At 26.9% G+C, this 24,283-nt stretch overlaps 1 protein-coding gene across 1 annotated transcript; it reads left to right on the top strand.

Annotated features, from left to right (window-relative positions):
• Positions 1-1,028: 1,028 nt before the first annotated feature.
• LOC132951829 (uncharacterized) lies at positions 1,029-23,741 on the top strand. Its single transcript, XM_061023830.1, has 12 exons — positions 1,029-1,226; positions 13,530-13,734; positions 14,513-14,624; positions 14,679-14,780; positions 14,853-14,969; positions 15,039-15,183; positions 16,380-16,499; positions 16,569-16,727; positions 16,808-17,013; positions 18,223-18,312; positions 18,393-18,612; positions 19,689-23,741. The coding sequence occupies exons 1-12, from the start codon at positions 1,190-1,192 to the stop codon at positions 19,865-19,867; spliced, it is 1,692 nt and encodes a 563-aa protein (XP_060879813.1). The 5' UTR covers positions 1,029-1,189; the 3' UTR covers positions 19,868-23,741.
• Positions 23,742-24,283: the final 542 nt, after the last annotated feature.

Below are 24,283 nucleotides of genomic sequence, written 5' to 3'. Positions count from 1 at the left end.
CTGTTAAACAAATGAATGTAGGTACACCTACGTATAAAAAAGTGCTTATCGATTATGTCGACTGTCTAGGCTCCCTCCGTGCTATACTTTCGATAAATTCAATCGCGTTGTTCCTGTATTATAATATATATACGACCGCGGCATATATTATACGACAATAATTTTAAATTTTCCAATCAGGACAAAACAATATAAATAGGTTTGCCCGACAAAAGCGCCGTAACACCTAACACTATTCGTATACATAATATACGTATATAAGTTATAACCTATATATAATGATATATATTAGCTAGGTTCATCGCATAATAATACAATATATATACTGTTGATCCAATATAATATATATATTATACGAGCAGCAACAGCGTCGGTTTTACGACTGTCGTTGGTGTAGGGGGGGGGGGGGGGGTCAGTGGATGAAAATACTCTAAACCCCCAAACGAGATGAAACGTCGTACGAACGCCATGTTTAATCGATACATGTATATACACACACACAGTTACACTCGATGTATATATATATTATTGTAAATCGATCGAAACGGTGCAGGTCATAACTCGCGCCGTGATTGTACATATAATATAATATTATATTATACACAATGCAGAACAATAATATATATATATATATATATACCTATGCAATACAATAACACGTCGTATACGCACTGCAGGACTTATACAGACCTACGGTATATACTATATACCCGGTTACTGTCTTTTATATTCGAGGGGTCGATGTTTAACACAGGTATTGTACGCGCGTGCCGCAGCAGTGTCGGCGCGCGGTATACGCGCGCGTGCAGCAACAGCGACAGCAACAGAGCACTACTACGCGCGGCAGCCGCGGCGGCAAAGCGCGCGCGGCGAGAAGAAAAGTCGGCGGATAAGGTGAGACAATTGATTAACGAATGTGGGCCATTGGTTTTGCCCGGATTTTTGGGCACCGGTTGCTGGGCAACATCTCACCTGTAATAGCCGTTGCCACGGCGACCAGGAGCCCCGGCGGGGCCATCTGTTGCACGGGCAGAGCTCGGGGTATATACCATGACCAAAGCCGCTGCAAAACATTGATGTAGACTACATATCGGAGCACACTATTACTGCCTATTTATAGTAGCACTTATGTAATCGCCGGTGTCCCGTCGTCGTCGTCATCGTCGCCGTCGTCGTCGTCGTCGTCATTATGCAGCGGTCTTACAACGGCACACGGCCCGGCCAAGGTAAGCCAAAACCGACGTCCCCCCCCCACACCCCTTTGCATACAAGGGTTCGTCAGCATAAATAGTAATATCATTTTGTATAATATTATATAACATAGGTCGTATAATATTATAATGTTTCGGCGATATACCTATATTATACACGTCGTTATTGTATTAATATATATTGTATACGTGCGCACATAACGCGTAGGTATATCATAGACATATCGTCAAGTCATCCCCGACATTTGCTCTGACGTCCATATAATGTTATTCGGCGTTGAAAATTAATAATATGATGATTTAAATTTTTTTTTCTTTTTCTAATAACTCATCCCTATGTCTATCCAACTTTAAGGGCGAATGCGGGTCAATGACGATCCAGCAAGGAATTTTTTTCGTCTCGCTCATTTTTACGCGGTAAAAATGTAAAATACGTCACGATTTACATATTATTTATATATATATATATACCTATATAATATATACATATATTATATATAGATATATCTGTAGGTATGGGAACATAATATCCTAAAATATACCGTTTGAATACCTTCACCTGCACAATCCGTAATACATAATAAAAAAATATAAAAAAGACATGAGTATAATTTGTTAAAACGTTAAAGTCTATGTAATAATAATCATCTTTTTTTACTTTATCCATTATGGATCGTATCATGGCCTGTGATTATAATATTTTTTATCGTTAAATAAGAATCAACTATTACTATAATAATAATTATAGAAGCCGTATTCTATGCACCACGTCTTATTGGGACGTTTGTAATTAAACGGTACATTTATAGAAACAAATCGAAATATTTATCGTAAAACAATTAATTTACAGTCATTATACATTTAAGTACAAATAACCGCATATAACTAGATTTACATCGTCGAGACGATATTTTAAATAGGTGATTTATATTATGTACGAGTATATTTTAATCCAAACAATTACTGCTTATATAGTACAAACTGTTGACTAACTATAATTCGTTAAGATTTAAAGTATAATTATGAATTATGATTTAAGAACTTTTTAAGCGCATAACTAATAAAATGTTTTAGAAAAACGATAATTCCAATGCAAGTACGAACGTTGTTTTTACATGTTTAGAGTAGATACATTTTCAATAGTTCAGGATATACACTTTTACTTTCAGATAAATAATATAAACTCCTCTGTTCTTAGTTAATCATTAAAGTATTTAATTGATTAAATATCAATATTTTTTTGAGTAAATTAATTTAGAACGTATAAGTAATAACTTTTTTCAAAATATTATTTTTGGGATTTTCTTAATATGAGTATATTTTTTGAATTATTTGTTAACCATATAATTTTCACAATTTTTGTCATTCGTTTAAGTAACATCATTTTTTTTTTTTTTTGTCAGGTCTTCCTTGATACACCTAGCCCTGTATATTATGTGTACATAATGTACCTACACATATAATATAAGTTTTTAATTAAACATAAAAATGTTTATTAATAATTCGCTGGAATTAAACACCTAGTGGAAAAAATGTTTATATTTAAAAATCCCTATATTTAAAAGCTTATCCTCACATCGTTTAATCGTTATAAGCTTGTTGAACAGTTGATGTTACAAAAACTACCCCGAATCAACGCATGTTTAGATTATCATAATTACTATTTGTATAGTTGTATATTTCCACACGAAGTTTATGAAAATGATATTATCCGGTAACAGTTAATTATATATTTTTTCAATTTCATTGATTTATTAATGCTATATAATAGTTATGACAGTTTAAAAATTAAAAACAATATTGTAATATTGACCCATACATTTTTTTTTAACCACTTTTGCTATTTAGTACAAAAATGTATTAACTTTTGTTAGTTAAATTACATATATATATTTTATTTTTAGATACATTTTATAACTTATATGGCTTACATGGATATACGAAAGTTTCTTCTAATTAAATTTTAGATAATGGGCAGAGTTTTTTGGTATACCATATTGATTTTTAATTGTACCTAGTTTCATTTTTAAAAATATGTGAGTATTTAATATACTATATTGATATACTGTATAATATCAATGAGTCAAACTAGTTAAAACTTAAAATTCACACATAGATAAATAAATCATTTTTAGTAAACACAATTATGGAATAATTCATATCCACAATTCAAAAATATACTTAATAGTTAATATTCATTTAATTTATTTCAAATACTAAATATAATGACAGAAAGGTTACTGTGGTTGAGACATGAGACCAAATATTATGCACATTTATTTTATATATTGCTTAGATGAAATAATTTAAGAATTAAGAGTGATGGTTTGAACATTTATTGTACTAATTAATTTAAATGTTTGAATATGATATTGGCTACTTATCCTTATTATTTGTATTATTATTCAAGTAAGTAAACAATTTAAAATTGTATAAAAAAAAAAACCATTAACTTTTCAACGCATACTTATTTAATAATAATTAATAAACATTTTATATCTAAAAGGTTATTACTTTCTGAGCTATTGTTAGATTTTTGTTTGTTTAGCAATTTTTGAAATGCCGATAAAATACCAACTAGATACAATTTCAAATCCAACAGTTGGACTACCTGCAAAGTGTCAAGCACTTCTTCCGCTCAAAAAAAATGATAGCATACAAAACAAACATTAAAAAAACATTACTATAAAATCAACACATTCCACATTCCACACTAAAAAATATGTTAAAAAAGAAGATGTAACAAATTAACGCAACAGTCTATTTTGAGTTCCAAAAATGTTAACATTTAATTATTTTGATTAGTACTTACAACTGTAAAAATGAAAAACCATAATAAAACTCATATAATACTTAAAAGATACTTTCTTAATAATTATTGGAATACTTAACTTGGATAAAATTCATAAGTTACATAATAATAATGAGCCAATAGAATATCACTAATTTTCTGAACGATTCTAAGTGATCCTATACTTATGTAAAGACCAAAAAAATGTGTTTTTATTTGAAAGTTTATTTTTATACCTCCGTACACACTATTCACAAATATACCTAATAAATAATAATAATATACTTATATCCCATCTACTAAATCAATTATACAAGTTTTCAAACATTTGTATTACTTAAAAACTTTTATTCGATAATACTTAACGGTTAACAAGCACTGTCAAACTTTTGTACGAGTTTCCACTTTCACACTATACACTTATTATGATTAATTAATTTATTAATACATTTAATAAAAATTAGTCTATACTCTGTATGTACACAGTAAATCTTTTTAAACAATAATTATTACCCAACTTTTAAATGACAACGTAAATATAGTGGTTTGCGAGAGAACTCTTATATTTATTATATTTGAATGTTATTTTACTATTTTAGTAAACAATACAAATCGGAATCAATTAATTGGATTTGTTTTGTAGAAGTTTAATTATAAATTTGAATACTTACTCATTGTTATACATATAGTTATTACCTTTTAATAAAACAATTATGTAAAAAAACTTTTTAAAATTAATTTTAATGAGTTATTAATTGTATTAATTAATTTAAATTTATGTATACCTACCAAAAAGAAAAATATTTTCAATTTTTAATAAACAAATATATTAGAATCTAAATATTGTAAATATTCCCTACACAAATTTTTGAAACCTATATTAACGATTATTGTCTTTCAACTCGTAGCTTTGTCTAAAATAATACATTTTTTTTATTTAGATAATCCTCGGTAACTATGTGGCCGTTAGATTTTAAATTACCTACATTCATCATATTAATAAATAACTTATAACATAACTTCAAAATTATAGCTATATAATGTACTATATGCTATGAGTACAGACGTACAGTACAATACTACAATCAATTCATCATACTTGAATTAAAACATATATTGTTCACACACATATACGTCGTATTGATTAAAAAGTACTTGGTTTTTAAGACCAGTATTTTCTGTATTCTTCTTAGAATTTAAAAATCAATACCTACTGAATACTGATGAATAAAAAATATGCATACTGTGGCACATACTACGAGTTTCAAGTATAGGGTAATTACTAATTACTTGTAATTAGTTATATACCATTAAATTAATTAGTAATTACCCCCGCCCTCTGTTAAATTCAAATATGTGTGATGGGGTACTTGGTTCATGCTCAACATATATGAAAACACGCATATTTGAGTAACATTATTATTTATTTTCCTATTTTAATACATTTTAGTAACATTGCATAGTAATTTAAAATATAATTTTTCTACGTTATATTATTGGTTATTAATGGCACAACGTTTAAGGGTTATACAGCTATGTGAATAGGTACACATGATTTTGGCATGAACAAATACTCATACTTATATACAACAGTATAACATGTATTATTCATGTCCAAACGACTGTTCTGTACAACATTGAAAAATCAAACTGTCTTAAAATAGGGATCGATATTAATACATTACATTACTCGAATTATAAAAACAAAAAAAATATGAAAATACTACTTGTTTACTTATTCTCGTGTTACCTCCATTTTAATATTTATATATGTAGGTATACTAGTTTATTGTATACATAATACATTATTTCGAGGTATACCTTCAGAGTGTCTCCCCGTCAATAACTTTATAGCTCATTTTCAAGATAATATATATATTTACGCAGAGAACACTCATTAGATTAAAATTTAAAGATAAATATATATAGTTTATAAAGATGGTATCACTTCAAATGATTACAACAGCAAGTTTATAAAATAGCGTGCGTATTACCATTATTTATACTGTCTGTATAGATTCAATCTATATTATATATCATCCGTGTACTCAATAGTATTACCTACGTAAAAAGGTGAAGTGACAATTTACATAATTTATACCAGACTTAAGTATAGGTAACTATTAAATATAATGTATCTATATAACTCATAAATTGTGTTTTGCACAGCTTTTAATGTTGAATTAAAATAAATTAAATTTAAATCTATACAATTCAAATAGCTAGGTTCTGTGATTGAAAAAAAAATATGTATATAAATACCATAATATTGGGTCAGTTGCGTCTTATATAGGTATCTACCAAATAATATGTGAAATTATGGAATTCGAAATGTCTCATGATAAAACCTATTGAGACATCAAATGGATTACCATTAAGAGGAGTCTTACTTATACAATAATTATTATTAAACAAAAACAAAGTAATGGTTAAAATATAATGTTGCTAAGTGCTTGCTTTCTAATTAGGCAACTGACAATACATAAAATAAATACAAAACATGTAAATTATTCTTAGGAGCTATAATTTTCTTTGAATAATAGATGTACCAGATTTTTTTTAATGTTGACTTACTTTATAATTTTTATTGTGTATTAGACTAAGTTAAAATATAAATCAATAACTTTCCGGAATCGTCTCAAAGCGTCTATAATAATACTATTTATTATAGTTCAAACACACGTGCTCAGTAAAAACAAATTAAACATAGAACTAACTACTAAGTCTTGCTAAATCATGAATAATGTAATAATTTACATAATTTATCATAGTTTGTATGTTTTCTGAACACTGAAGAACTCAAAGTTTCGTTCGGCAATTAGTCGTAATGAGTAATTTGATTATACGCAGCATGTTATTAATAAATATAAAATAATATATTATGTACGCGTAGGTAGTCATATTAATGATGAATTCATAGTTTCAAAAATATATTTTACATGCAGTAATTATTATTATTGTTTAAGAGAAAATTTTTATTAAAACGTATTTTAACTGACAATGCTTTTTTATTTTCAATGTTTATTTCTTTTCTCTAAAAATAGAAGATAAAAAATAAAAAACTAATACAAAATTAGTAAACAAACCAATTTAATGTATGTTCTTGTTAAAATATCATCTGGTAGGTATATAAATACAATAGCTTATGGTTCAAAATAATTTGTTTTGTAGTGAAACTGAGTAGTACCTAATATAGTAGGTAATATTTACCACAAATCGGTATTTTAATATCTCGCATAATATACTAGTAAATAATGTTGTTACGAGCACTTAAAATTATAATATCATATTATATGGCAAGACCCACGAAATTATATGTTCCAAAAATGAATGGAATTGCATATTAGCTATACTAACTGATAAAGTAAAATTCCTCTATTTTTGTTCTATTTATGTACCTATATAATATGCAAGCTAATAAATTTAAGTGTCCACAGTTGTAGTCCCTACACTCATTGTTTAAAAAGTATTCACTTTTTGGAAATATTTTTTTAGGTACTTAATTTAATATTATTGCAAAACAACATTTTTGAAAAATATTATATTTCCTATAATTTTTTTGTACACTTTTTAATAATAACAAACTTTATTATTTCATAATATTCCGATAATTTAAAGTTTTGATGAGTGGAGTGGAAGACCAACATTTTGCGGGGTGCCCCAGTTTCACTTTACTCTGTTCAGTGCTCATCTAAATTTTAAATACTTATAAAATATAGCAACTAGGTATGAGGTAGTAGGTACCTATTTATATTTAACTAATATATAGAAATTCGAATGAAACATAATAAAATAAAATTGTATGCATCGAAATATTCATAAAAATATTCTGCTTCGGAATATGATATTAAATATGTGCTTATACTGTCATTAAAAATGGAAAATCTTAAAAAATGTAGTTTTGCAATGAAAACAAAATGTATATACTATATATTTATTATTTATACAAAGTCCACAGCTACACATGCATTTATATTTTATACTTGTTAAGTTTAAATAGGTAAATTAACGAGTTGCAAGCTTAGAGATAGGTAGTTGTTAATCTACTATATAGTTGACCTGATATCCAAGTCTTTGAATTAAATAGGTTTGTAGGTACAATACTTTATAAAACACATTGTAAAATAGTGATTGTAAAAAAAAATTTAACTTTCAAAATTAAAATTAAAATTTTTTTTTTCAATAATATAATATTTTATAGTTTCTTCACACATTGACTTTTAATTTCAACTATACTTATAATTTAACTTTAGCACACGAAAACTAGTTAATGGGAATTATAATATTGGTATAGGTAGGTATAGTATAATATTAGGTACCCCGCGTGTACCCAAGTCATTATTTTCTTTCAGAAATTTCAATTTAAAATGTTAACACTCCGATGCAATGTACATTGTAGGTCGGTGCGAAATACCTATGTAAGATTTTTCATTAAAAATATATTCTGCGTGGCATTGTTTAAAAGTTTTTTTTAGAGGGAGAAAGAAAAAAAAATTGAACATTGTTGATTTAAAAGTATTCTTACTCACGACACTTGAATTAAAATGAAATATTTTAAGTTATAAATATAGTATTTTTATTGATCCTATATATTTTTATCATTGAATTAACTACATATACAAGTATACAACATACCTGCCTTAGTTGACAGTATAATAACTAATCAGTATGTATTATACTCGAATATTAATGATACAATGACATTCGTAATTATAGTATTATACTCATGTCAAGTTAGAAAAAGTAATTTTCAATATAATAAAAACAATGATATTTAAAATGTTACCTATAGGCAGTGAACATTACGAAAGTTTTTTATTCAATTAGCACCTAAAAAATCTATCTGCCTAACTATAAATAAGATAATTGTATACTTTTTTATTTTATTAAAATGTATCAAATATAATTTGAGTTTGGAACAATAAATCTACATTAAATAATGTACAAAATTGAACTCTTACAATACATAGCAAAACATCTTATCAACATTTTAGATTCTGAGTGGAGCGATGAATGTATTGATTTTACAATGATGTGTGTGTTTTTTTTGTCCGTGTACACGATAAGTAGTTAAAACAATTCTTTAATTTTCAACTTCAGTATCTTGTTCGATGGGAAATTAAATCTAGTTGGTGCTTCAAAAAGGTCAACATTTAAAATTCTCAGTAATTTTCAAAAGCGCCAGGAAAAAAAAATGGGAAAAACAGGGAAATGGAAAGTTCTACGAGGTTTTGGTTTTTTGTGTAACTTTTAAACAAATTACTGTAGATCCATTAAATTTTCACTAAATACTAGAGTCCTAATATATTGTTACAATGGTAGTTGAAAAATATTAAAAATATAGTCACAATTTTTTTTTATAAACATTTAAAGTTTAAATTTTGACAAAATACGTAAAAATCTCGAAAATATGCAAATTATTTTGAGTTAGAATTTATAAGAAATTTTCTTTTTTAATCTAAGAGGTGAAAAATTAACACAAAATTTATCATTAGTTTATCTACTATTATCAAAAAAAAAAGTGTACCGGAAAGTCAGATTAAATCTTTATGAGCGTTTGAAGTTCAAATTTTTACAATATTGGATATTCACTCGATTTCTCCTGTAGCGATTTTCTTATTTTGTTGTAATTCAAAAACCAATAACCGTAGATACTTAAAATTTACACCCTATGTTTATTTTATCAATTTCTTTACATGATAAAATTCATCCTGACAAAAATAACAATGTTTTTGAGTTAAATACAATTATTTATAATTTCAATTCAAATATTAAGTAATAGTATATTGGTCAATAGTTGTTGTTTTATTATATCATACTTATTTTGATGATTATTTTTTATATAATTCTGCCTTTGTTAAATGGCTCACAAATTTCTTTTCAAAAAAATAATAACATGATATTTAAATAATTTAAATTACCTAATATTTAATAAATCAACAAGATCAAGAATATATGCAAGGTTTAAAATACCTGACAAATGAAATAACTTATGTTAATCAATATTTATTTTTTTTTACATATACATTTATATTACAAGGTCAGTACACCTTTTTTTTTACTGATAATAAAAATTTTAAATTAAATTAAATTTGTTTCGGAAAAATTCGAAGTAAATATAATTTATGGACTGATTTAGTAAAAAAACGTTTATTTCAGTCAAGTAGTTTGTGTTTTACAATTTTTAAAATATTAATATTTTTTGAAGTAAATTAATTTGGAACGTAATAACTTTTTTCAAAATATTATTTTTTATTATTCATATAATTTTCATAACTTTGGTATCAATTTTTATTTTTATTTTTCAAGTCTTCCTGTTACACCCTATATACTTAACTCGTTAGATTTATGTTTTTTTTATTTTAAATGCTGTTTTGAATAATTTATTAGAGTTGATGCGTGCACTGTGTTGAAAGGTTTGTGTCTTTAATCTTTATATACCGAAAATGATTAACTGCCACGTATTAAATTTATTTCCTAACAGAGTTATAGATTTTGAGAATATTTTAAACCATTTTTTTATTAATTCCTCCCAAAATAAAGTACGTTCTTCTTTTTTAAAATTCCTGAAGTACAATTTATATTTTATACCCAACTTACATATTGTTATAAATCATGATACGAGAATATTTATGTTTTATATCTCAAAATCTTGTGTAGAAAACTTCAAAATAATATAATAAACAGTTTAATTACTTTATATACAGTTTTAAATAAAAACTGCGAGTCCACAAATAAAAAAAAGTATTGTCTTTTTAATCAATTAGGTATTGCAAGACACAGGTTAATAAATAATATATTATACCTAGCATTATAATAATTGATGGTTTATTAAGTATAGGTACCTACCCATACATTTTATAGGTGCGTAGTTTGTATAAACACTACACTGGTATTAAAATCTAAAATGTTAAAATGTTAAATTGGGTCAATTCTAAAAAAATATATTTTTACCGTAATTTAAAAAAAGCAAAATATAAGATCTTACTTAAAAGTTCAAGATCAAAAACTAAAAAAAGATTGCACAAAAAAAAAAATAATTGTATCTCAATAATTGTTGATGAAACGCTAGTTCGAAGTTTACAAGTGTCCTCTCTTTCCGTGAGCTTGACATCAATAAATAAAATTATGACAATATTTATAAATGTATAGTAACTAATATTTGCGTAACAAAAAAAAATTAAATTAAATTAAGTACCCATTTTTAACCAATATAGGTGCTTATGCTTAAAACCTATATTAATCAATAGTTTTAGAAAGATTTTAATATTTATGTGGTACCTTGAAAAATACAATTATTAGAACAAAACAACTATAATAGCTTATCGAAAAAAATAATGTTTACCCCAATCTTACCTTTTAATTATTTTTATATTAATAAAAACCATTTTAAATTGTATTACTTGCTAATTTTATATTATGTTCCAAATTAAATATAATGAAAACATTTTTTTTAGTGTCAACTTTTGATAGTTGGAAAATGATTTATTTTGAGTTTATAATATTGTATTTTATAACTCTAAAACTTTAAAAATACTTTTACAACCACTGCCCAAGACATTTTTGATTCAAGTTTTTAACAAATTTAACCTTAGTACTAAAAACGATCAAAAAATTAACAAGGGCCACTGTACAAATCGATAAATAAAGTATTTGTTTTATTTAATTTGTTAAAAACTCTATTTTGTAAGTTTTTTAAATCTACTCAAAAAACTGAGGAAAAGGTTCAATTTTAAGAAAATATTTAAAATAAAACCCTTAGTCTAAATAATCTAGCTCCTATAGCTCAAGAAAAATTCAAATGATATTGCAATTACAAATAATAATTAATCATTGAGAATATTAAATCTTAATAATAATTTTAATACATTGTTCTGTTACCTACTCAAATTCTTACATTTTCCAGAAAATAACGGGTTTGTTCTAAAAATGAGTTTTTTGAACTTTGAAATATACTGCCATTTTGTTGAGTTTATAGTTTTATACCTCCTTTATAATGGCTTTATATAACTTTCTATATGAATATACCCTCGGTATCACCTACAAATAAAAAAAATAATACAAAAAATATCTGTATATTTAAAAACTTTTAAAAAAACTTGTGACATTATACTATACCTTGTAAATGATATTGGTTTTTTTCTTACAATTCAGTCACAAATTACGTAACAGTAAGTTAATTTAGCGTACATTTTACAGTATTTATTCAATAAAATAACTACCTACCTCAAACGCTATTAAATGCTTGGTTTCATATTGTTTCAGACCTGTACCCATTAATGTTCCATGCGTTTTATTGTCATATTTAGAAAGTTTGTAAATATAATTCCTTGTAAAACTTATATTAACTATACATGACATAGGTTGTATATTATATTCTGTATACATATATAAATATATAATATACATATATATGCAATATGTAATATGTGTATATATTATGTACTCATTTGTGTGTACAGCTTCCCTGCACAAATAAATTTGAAGAAAATGTTTTCCATTATAAATGTCAAATACTTACACAGGATCGATTACGTAACTGGGTTCTGTAGTTTTCTTTTGCAAACCCAGTGAACCAAAATAATTATCCCATGTCAATCAAAAAAATAACAATACAAATACACGTGACAAAATAAGTTCCTTTATGTAATCATTTTATACAATTAATTTATGCATTTGTGTAAGGATTCTTAGTAAATATTTTCTATTATTATACAGTTTGATACAAGTCAATTGTACCGCTGTATTATTAATTATTATTAGTTATTACTATAACCAATGTCCACAAAGAACACATTTTATGATTTATACACTTTAAAGACATTGTACGGAAATTATTATTACTAATTACACTTTTAAATAATTTAACTAAATGTAGGTATCATAAGAATTAACAATCCAACATTATGTATTATCAAATTATATTTTCAGAAAATTGCTACAAACTACTAATTAATAGCCTTATTTGCATCATAGTTATGACAGAATTTACTATTTTAGATACCTAATTTGTAAATTACTTCGATACAAAATTATAATACTATACCTCTCATTCAAAAAAAAATATTTTTATATATATTCCTAAAACCTTTACTCACGTTTTTTTAAAAAATAATTAAATGTTTGAAACATGACTTAAGTATGATAATACTGATATATTATATTATAATGAACTGAAAAAACCTCCTTTCGGCAACATTTTTTAATCAAACCCATTCATTATTTTTATGTTTATATAAAATAATAGATAATATTATTTTGTGATTCAACTTCTATCTTCCGTAGAACGACGTACGAAAACATATTACTTGAATGCCCAGTACACAACTTTTATACTCAGTTCGCTAAAAAAACTGTTTTCAATGTTAAACTATATGTATACATTTCTGTGTCAACTTTGTTTATAGACTATTAAGTAAAGATACTTGAGTATAGTATCGCAACTAAAATAGTAATTTGTTATAGTGTCGAAATGTATAGTTAATGCCAATTAACGTCATTAAAATGTTATTTTATTCTAATTTTAGACTGTATTAAGAATCTGGAAGACTGTAAAGATAAAATATGGAAGAAATGCAATGTGTCCAGTTCAGTGGACCATTCACCACACCCTTCGTGGGATAATGTATGCGTCGAACAACTTGTTTGGACATTCAATATACATGCATACGGATTTGCTTGTCTTTTTTTCATTTTATCATTCTATGCCGTTTTTTCAATCTTAAACATCAGGTAAGTCTATACTAGGTAATTTAATCTTTGACATAGGTACCCCTCATTAACTTCTATGCTCAGTAATTATATTTAGGATGTCTTCATCTCATACAAAAATCTTGGTAGAAACTAGAAATTAAATCTAAAAGTTTTAAAATAAATAAATACTTATACCAATACAAAATTAATTAAGGTAATCAGATATTGCTTTTTTGTTGATTGATAAGAATTTTAAATAGTTATTTTCTAAATTACCCACCATCTGTGTTAATTTAAAAATGTGTAGAGGGCTATATATAAAACTATTGGAGCACGTTTGTCGTTTACTATCTCAAAAATTGTTTTGATAAACAAAAAGAATGAAAAACGTCATATGTAAAAACTATTATAGCTACCTACACTTAGAAAACACTAAAAATAAATATTGTTTTTGCTCTCTCGTAAAATATATTAAAAGAGACATACCTTGTAATATATAGAACACACACGTTTAACTTTGTCAAGTTAGTAAATGTGTATCATAGGCAGTGAGTACACTTTTACCCACCTTTTAACGTGTTTATTTTTGCCTATATTATAATATTATATTAAAAAATTGATTTTACAAAAGCCCTATAACTCCCCCCCCCCCCCCCCACACATAAAATGTCTGACTACGCCACTGATAAGAAGTGCATATAGTACCTAGTATGTTACACGAATACTTAAATTTATTTACCATCTATTACATTAAATTCTTAAAAAGTGTTTTTAACTATATTATATGTTAATATATTTGTATTCGTTTTAATTAAAGATCACAAACAGCTAACAAAAAACCATACATGGCAGCAATTAATGCGTTATTACTGGCTACAGGTATTTGTAGGGCGTTTGTGTTATTTGTCGATCCATATAATACAAGACGAGTAAGTCGATGTCAATTAACCGTGTGAAAACATACTTAAATTATAATGTTTCAGAACATTTCATCCGTTGTCACACATTTGACATGGGATCTTGGCTTATGCAGCTTAGTGACAGCCCTGTCTTTATTACAATTAGCCTATTTACAACTAACTCAAGTACGTTTAATTTAAACACAATATCAACTTTTAAAAAGCAAATCATATTTTCAAATTGTGTTTTAACTATAGTTGCAAGCGGGGCCTTCAAATATGAGACGTAAATCAGTCGTAGTGACAGCTACTGTATTAATTGTTGGAGTTCTTGTTCCAGCAGATATAGTTGCATCCGTTGATTACAAATTATGGGTATTTTATTAACTATGTAAAAATAATTTCCAACAAATAATAATATCAAAAATTACTGTGTAATAACAGGTTTTAGGTAATGCTGTGCGTATTCTTTTGCATATTTGGGGTATTTGGCTTTGCTGTTTCTTCCTTTACTTAGGTGTTAAAGTAATGACACTTGTTAAGCGCATGCCAAAGTCGGTCTTACAAAACTTTGATTCACGACACAAGGGTAAGTGCGAGTAATAATTCCTCGATTTATAATATTTCCCTCGATAATTTTTAGACTCTGTACTGTCTGTAGTGATAATGATTAGAGCCTGGTATATTTTGTAAGTAATATTATCCTTCTGCAGATAAATATAATAAGTGTACAAATATAATTTTTTTTTTTTTAATAAACAAATTTTATAAGTCTTTTAAAAATAAAAATATTTTTTGAAGAAAAAATGACTTTATTGATTTAAGGTTTGATTAAACATTAAATGTCGTTACCCTCTCCACTCAGAATCTAAAATGTAGGATATATTATTAATGAATGTATTATATCTCGTACTAAAATATTAAGGCATAATACATGTAAAACCTAAAAATTATATTTATCATTATAACTTATAAGTAATTACCTATATTCTAAGGCATCGTAATAAAATTTAAAAATATCTTAATAATTCAAATTTAAACACTTGTAAAAAAAACCATTATGCTATTAAGCTATTCGCATATGAAACTATATTCTAGCCACGGAACTCTGTTAAAACTCGTTTTTTATAGGTAAGTAATAGTATGTTTTTCTAACATTTTGTGGTTAGGGTGACCCATGGAAAACTGAAAATGACCTGTACAACTCAAAACAACTCACTTGACTCCTGAAAAAATATTTTTTTATACTTAATTGTAGAACTCACTTTGTCACATAAAATCTTAGACTCATCTACGATTATATGAAAAGAGCAGTCACAAAATTAAACTCCCAGTAATTATATTATAAATTCACGGAAATTAACAAAACAATGTTGTACCTATTAAAGTTTCCTTACTTTTGAAATTTTATTAGCATTTTGTGAATCGTGAAATTAATCTTAGGTAGGTACTTATCCAGGTTAATTATCCAGACTTAAAAATGTAAATCAAACATTTTAAAAATAAAAAAACATCAAATAATATCTAAAAAGTAGGTAATAAGAATATCATGGAAAATGATTATAAATTATAATATAATTATGTATTATAAATATCGATAGTTAGTATTAATAGTTAATATTTGTAATACATAATAAGTATACTTAATAAGTAATAACTATAATAAAATATATATCTTAAAATAAATTGTGATACATAGGTATTATAATTAATAAAATAACTTGTTAAATTTATCATGTAGAATGACCTATATCGAATATTTCATATTTGTATTGTTTTAAACAGGTATAATGCAATTAGGAATATTAGCTCCATACAATAACTTAGCTACCTCAATGGCCGCTGCATTCGTACCAGCACTATTAGTTCCACATCAATCAAAATCAGATTCCAAAGATAGGCCCAGTAAGTTTGATTAAAATAAAATAAATTTTAGTTGAGAGTCTTGTATTAATATCAACTGATGGAATTAAGCTGTCAAGATAACGGCACCATCAGAAGTTGCTAATAGCTTTAATAGAATGAATCGACGAGCTAGTAGTTTCGTGCAAAGACAAAAAAGATCTGGATCAATTATGTTAAGCCCAACTACACCTTCAAGAAGATCGAGTGAAGTTCAAAGTATCATTCAAAGTAATTTTCTATCTAATATACTTTATATTATAGTATAAAATTTGTAATTGTATTACAAACATAATATATGATCATCGCAGAACGACTGAGTTGTGTGGAAGGAAGTAAGCAATTTCTGGTATTAAGTCCTAATAACAATGCTAGCGACAGTCCAGAACCAGAAGAAAGTTCATGGCGTAAGAGTTTCGCCAAATCAATATCATGGCAATTCCCAAAAACTGGAGAATCCGGTATAACAAATGATACTTCCCCAACAACTTCGTCATCGTTACTCACGCCATTACAAGTAAAACTCACATATACAAGTATACAACGCATTATTTTAAGTATATAATTTGCTTATGGTACATCACATTGATGGCAAGTTGGCTGTTGCCTGTTCTTTTTGGTCAAAAATATCAGAATATGTGAGGCGGGTACGGCCAATTTTTGATCTGTCGGTAACAATATCTACTAGGTATACAGAATGACGTGTTAGTTGAGATCTCCATTTTTGAACGGGTTTTTTAATATTTTTTTAAATTTATTGTCTGCTGTCTAGTCCTAATATGATTGCCACTGCTGAGTGATGATATGGTTGATTAGATATTCTTAATAGATAATATTTGTACGTTACTACATTTATTTCTAGTTTCGTATCCAGTATAGGGTTAAGGGGTTGTAACCTCTCCATCCAAAATTGTTAAATAATAACAACATTTGTATTAATAAATCTTTTTCAGAAAAAATTTGTCAACAATTAGTTTTAACCCCCCCCCCCCCCCCCCAAAAAAAAAAAAAAAATAAATAAATAAAAAATGCTGGAAGTACCACTGTTTATTTCAGTTGATTCCGGGGATGATATAGCTTGGTTTGCTTATAAGTCAAACTTCATTACCAGTGTGTGAAGGGACATACATAATCTCAGTAGGTAATACTATTTGAGTTGACCATAATGTTGAGTATCTGTTGGGAGATTTCATTAGACGGATTATCTGATAGTAGAGAAGTTATGGCGCTAAGAAAGTAACTCATGACGAGTGTTTTATTTATAGGAATGGATTCATTCGGCTTAGACAATTGCTTCTTTGATGGCAATGATTTCTGATACTGGCGTCAATAGGGTAGTTTTTAGACTCTTTTTGACTAACGATTAAACTCCACTAACCCATGTACAATGAAGAACGACACATCTCAAGCATAGACCTATTAATAGGTCTATGATCTTAATAGCCACCCCACCACACGGAGGAAGCGTAGGTGAAACCAACGCAGATGATATTTATAATTTACTAGACTTGTAAATCAACTATAAATAAACAATTCAAATGTAAATATGTAGGTACCTAGGTTTACTCTTAAAATCGTATTCACTATTATTTACATGTAAAATAATATGTTTAATTTTAGGCCCATATAAAACTTTATAGGCTAATGACCCTAATTGTCAAAACATATTCATTCCTAATATAAAAAAAATTTACTTTGGTATGGTTACAATATTTATTATTTTCAGCCACAAAGAAGTTTTAGACTTAAGTCTACCGGTCAAGCTGATCAGGAAACCAGGCCTACAACCAGACATTCGAGCAGTTTTTCAGATTTAGTCAGTATTCAATTATACGTATAAAATATAAACCTTACACTAACTGACATTGAAACGTAACACCTGTCATATTATTTTAGAGTTCTGAAATGACCTTAAGTACGATATTAAATCATATTGCATTTGTAAATCGAGGAAATGGAACAGGAGATGCTAAAATGGACAACGTTCGAAGACGTACTTCTAAAGTTGCTATTACTAAATCAGAAATCGTTTTAGTGATAAAAACCGTACATGTCTGTGCAGGATTAGCAATGTTATTATGTTTTTTCAACTTTGCTACAGATATTAATTTGATTGGTGAGTATTAGGTTGTATTAATATATAACATGCTAAATGTATAACCTATATTTAAAATAATTTACCACATCTACTTAGAGTGGCTATTTTTTTTTAAAGATAAACAAATACAATTTTATACCTTATGGGTAATATAATTTAAACAAAGGTAGGTAGCTAATCTACAGATAAAACATAAAAACCTGAAAATTGAATTACTACTGTAAATTAAACGTATTTTTACAATCTTACAACTTTGTTATTCCACTAAATGTATTAATAATACGTATAATTCTAAAATTAGGAGGACGATGAAAGTCCTTTACTTTTTTTTATATCTATAATTTGATATCACCCGTAATTCCATAATCCTTACTGATTGTTTCGGGCGTTTAGGTACTAAATACAATAGAACGGGAGAAAACACTTTATTTTTTACAAAATATTTTTTAAAATACTTTATTTTCTAATTTTAATTTTGCTGAATTCTATTAAATAAAAAATGTAATTACATTTTATGAACTATACAACTTATTTTTTTTAAGGCTTTGATGACTGAGGTCATTAGCCTCTAAGATGGGATAGGGTTGGAAATGTTGGTACGGTTGGTTAGGAACTCACATGTATATATGGCAAGGTTTTGGCACACTACGAACCCGGGAGGTCACCCATCCGAGAACTAGTAGCAGCAGCCGTTGCTTTCTCTCAATCACGTAGCGTGATTGGTTTCAGCCACTGCGCCTCGCCGAGCCACATAGTGTATTTGTTTTAATTAATGATATTACACCTATATATACGATATACCTAAATAAAATTTATGAAATGTAATTAAATTTTAATTTATATACATACCTATAAATTAATATACATTTAATTCATTCAATACCTAATGGCTACTGTAAAGTTAAGCTAATATTAATTTAAATTTTAAACATTGATAAATACATTTAGGTAGGTAGGTACCTAAATTATATTATGTTGACTTACCTATAGTAGATATTAAGATTTAAGACATGGATTACCATAAGGCAGTCTTAAATTTCAGAAATAATATACCATTGTAATTTGTTTAAAAATATTATATTGTTATTTTTTAGGAGTTTACTCATACGACAAACCATGGTGCTGGCTAATAGTGCAAAGTGTGGTACGAGTTTTGGAATTATCGTTGGCGTGCATGTTAGCCAACCTAACAAAACAACCAGTGAACGTTATACACCACACTCAATACACGCATCCGTTGAGAGCGAAACTTCGAGGGTCATTTTTCATTTAGGCCCTAAAAATCTAAAATAAAAAGGGTTAATTTTATGACCTAAAAAATAATACAATCACTGAGTTAATCTTAAGTCTGACAGGAGTACTACGCAAATGAGATCGGGACCATTATTTCAAACGTGCAATAACACATTTTACAATAACACATTTTACATTAATATACATAACAGGTACTTATAAATTTTATAATATTACCTTTATGACTTATTTACTTGAGATATTATTATTTGATTTGTTTTCAATTATTATTCACTTGAATGTTTTTAACATTATTTGCGCAGTATTCCTTAAGAAATATGCAATCGATCTTATTTTTAAATTTTTACCTAACTCACCTTACACATATTATATAGGTATCTATCACCTATACACACGAATATCTTTATAAATAATAAATATATATTTCATTAGTGGTGTAGGTATATTTTTAGAAATTAAACTACTTTATTTTACACTATACAATATTAAGTATCAGCGAATGCATTCGGGAAAGAAATCTGAGTTACCAAAAATGTATTTATGTTACCTATTATAAATGCGTATGTTATACCTATAAAGCGAGTGTGTGTGATTCGGATTCACTAAGCATATATAATATTTTGTACCATGTTCAATTTTTTTGTATGCAGTGGCGGATTTAAGATTGAATTTTATTTAAATGATAGGTACCTAGTCGGCAAAAAATAAGAAGGGCTTTGTGCAAAAGTTATCCGTGAGTCACTGTACCTACCTTTTACAAAGCCTTTTCGCTGTAATAACAACCGTTAAATCAACTACAGCTGGTCGTATGGAGAAAGAGTTCAAATAGGTACCATATAATTTAAAGTAGCATTAACAGTTTCTCGCAAACATTATTTAGGCTTGGCAATATATAATATATAAATATATGACATAAAAAATACAAAGTATAAATAATTTTTAAGGAAAAAAGTTAAGCAAAACACCTGAAAACCGTCCCCGATAAATGACCCACTCTTCAAAACCACCACTGCGTTAAAGTAAATAATATGCTTAATGAATTATTATTATACTCTATACAGAATAAACTATAAAAATAGATTGGGTATTAGTAAAGTACGTATTTATTACTATATAATATACATTATAATATTATTATTCTTTTAAAAATAATTTATTGGTTTTTTTTTTGCTTATGCCTAAACAGGTATAATATATAATATAGGTATTAGGTTCATTATCCTACGCATAGTAGAATAATAAATTATAATATCAAATATTTTAAAAATGTCAATTATAATTTTTAGGTAGGTAGGTAGTTGTTACCTATTATAGATTATGAATATAGGTGCCTCTACATTTTAAGACCATGGAAAATAGATATTTAAATTATAATGACAGATAAAATTATCAGGATTTACTATTTGGTACTTACAGCTGTACAGTAACATGTTTTTTTAGTCATATTATAAGGTAAATCTACTTACAATATAACGATAGATGTTATGTCAATAATATACGTTATCTTTGCACGTCATAAAATAATGATATTATTCAAATAACATCAAAATATTTTCTTAAAACGTTCATCATATAGGTAATCTTCAACACCTATAAATTTATTATAATCTATATTTCTATAGGTAAAAAGTAAATAAATATTCCTAATAACACAGTGACGTACACAGAAATTTTTGATTTAGGAGGGGGGTATTATAAAAAAATATTTATGTTTTATAAAAACATTTTATATATGGAAATTATCTCTTTTTTGTATAGTGAAAAAAAAAGGCAAGGGGGATTTCAACACAACCCCCCTCCCCCCCTTGTTGTGTATGCCACTAAATAGCATGTATAATTTTATTTACCGAGCATGATCACCGTTGTTTTACGCTTTAACAATGAATTTATTCTAATTAAGATTTTTAGAATATTGAAGTACTTTTACATAGGAAACATATTTTGAAATACTTTTTATATAATTTAAGGAGTGACCTGTAATGGCTTAAACTTCTTTTTTTGCAAATAAAAGCCAACCCATTCCTCTGTCAACTGCTAAGGTAGAATATTTTTTTGAAAAATAATTTAGATGTATATATAAATCAAAATTTGAACGAATTCTGAGTTATTAAAATATATTATTTACTAAGGATAGTAGACTTAAGAGGACTTAGTAGGTCTCCTGTTGATGAAAAAAAATGACTTTTAGACCAAAAAAGCCAGACAAAACTGGAGGAAATTCCTTTTGGAGGAATTTAATTTTGAAAAAGGATTATGATTGATTAAAAAGTTTACTAGGTTTGACCAGAGGCGATTTTTAACACTCCAATTATTGTTACTTGTTAGTGTCATAATGAATAATATAAATACAAAAATTTGGTAATCAATGAAAATCAGTTTTAAAAATTGAAATCCGTCAAATCAAATTCCTACGGGTTTGTCTAGCTTTTTGATTTTGGTATAAACCCCACTTTTTTAAATTTAAAAATATTATTGACAATGCCTGCGCGTACGTAAGTAAATTGACGGCAAATATAAATAACGACCAACCTACCGAGCTACCTACTGTTATAGTTTAGGACATTTCTAGAAAATATTGACCGAAAACTATTATAGATTAAACTCACACATACTAATGTCCGTTTAATATGCACACACTTACAAGTCACTTTAATGTCATCATGTTAAATTGCCTATATTAATTTCCTTAAAACACGACTGAACCCCTTAAAAAATATTTTACAAAAGTATGTAATAGAATGTGTGTTAATTCGCGGGTTTGGATCCAAAATGTTCTATGTGTAAATTTAAAATTTTTCAGAAAAGCCAATTTAAATGTATTTAAATATTTTTCAGCTTATAATTATTTGATTTGGACGCATAAGTTATCAAAACCTTTTAAATTAAATCAGAATTTGTATTATTTCGACAGTTAATTGAGAAGAAATTTTGAAATCAAAAAATAATAAAATATTTATATAGAACCTTTTGGATCCAAACCCGTGAATTGATAATTAATCTAGAATAATATACTAGATATCTCATATATACTAGGCTACCTACCAACTTATTACCCAAATTATAAAATGATAATAGATTTTTATTATTTACCTACTATCATTTTCAAATCATCATAACCCCCATAATATAATCGGCCATCCCTAACTATTATCATAACCAATACCCACAACCTACACAAAGTTAAAAGTTTACGTTCAAATTTCGATGTACATACATCAACATTTAAACAAAAAGTTATCTATTTAAAAACGAACAGGAAAATAGCGATTCTTATTTGACCAAAATAAAGTTCACAGAATAGGTATCCTTAAATGGTTACCTACTCCTTAAATGGTATAAAAAAATCAAAGTACCTATTTGAAAATATTTTCCTCAAGACTCAAGAATAGATATTTAAAAATTACGAAATGAGAATTTAATAAATAATTTACTTATAAAAAGAAAAAATGAGGTGAGCATGCTTGGTAAAACACTCTGTTATATATTATATACACCTATACATATATATTATAATATATATCAAGTTACACTAGCTAAAAAGTAGATAGATTTTTTCATTTTAAGAGGACATGATGCCCTCATGTAATTGTCTTTGTCTTACAAATGAACAAATGTATAACTTGGTAAATTTGCATTCAGCAGAACCCACTTGTGTTTTAATATTGTTGTAAATTGGAATATTATACAATTTAATGCTAAGAGCATTATCTCTGTTCTCAAGTTATTTATTTTTGATGTTTTAAACAATTTTAAATCAAATTATAAGTAGTTACGACCTACATAAACTTAAATTTAATTTAAAAATGCTATAAAATTAAAACAACAAAAAATACCAATGAGAAAAGAGTGGACGGAAAAAATATTCTTACCTTTACATTTGATAATATTAAAACTATCCATTGGTTAATTTATGGGGGGGTAATTAAGAGGATCAATCCCCCATAGGCTGTATATTATATGCAAAAGTTTTCAGTCCTAATTTAAGGCCTCTAACTATAAAGGCGGGGCTACTGGATAAAATCATACCCCCTCCCAGACAAAAACCTGAATACGCCACTGAAACTAACTACACAAAATGGGTTTTGCTGAATGGAAATTTTGTTTGTAAGATAGAAACACATGTAGGCATTGTGCCCCCTCTAAATATCTGAACTGCAATAATTATATCAATAATATTTTTAACTACTAAATATTATTTTTCATAAGTGTTATGTTTGTGGTATTTACTAGGTTTATAATTAATGATAGAGTTTAGTTTATTTTGTCATTTATTAATTATACAGTAAATTATATTAGCTATATATTAAATATTATATAAATCAATAAAAACAGCAACATTTTATTGAGATAGTATTTTTTAAAATCATTTAGTTTATAAAAATAATTATTACTCTCGGTAAGAGCCAATAGGTAATCGCTAATTTACCTATTACGA

The sequence above is a fragment of the Metopolophium dirhodum genome, chromosome 9, assembly GCF_019925205.1.
Source record: "Metopolophium dirhodum isolate CAU chromosome 9, ASM1992520v1, whole genome shotgun sequence".
In the NCBI taxonomy this organism is placed as follows: domain Eukaryota; kingdom Metazoa; phylum Arthropoda; class Insecta; order Hemiptera; family Aphididae; genus Metopolophium; species Metopolophium dirhodum.
Note: the sequence above shows the minus strand (reverse complement) of the source record. Positions and strands in the feature narration are given on the sequence as shown.

What these genes read in the sequence shown, in the direction of transcription:
- LOC132951829 (XM_061023830.1), top strand. Translation starts at nt 1,190, where the DNA reads ATGCAGCGGTCTTACAACGGCACACGGCCCGGCCAAG. An exon ending in TTTTCAATCTTAAACATCAG is followed by an intron (nt 13,735 to 14,512) that starts GTAAGTCTATAC and finishes TTTTAATTAAAG; the next exon opens with ATCACAAACAGCTAACAAAA. An exon ending in AGTTCAAAGTATCATTCAAA is followed by an intron (nt 16,728 to 16,807) that starts GTAATTTTCTAT and finishes TGATCATCGCAG; the next exon opens with AACGACTGAGTTGTGTGGAA.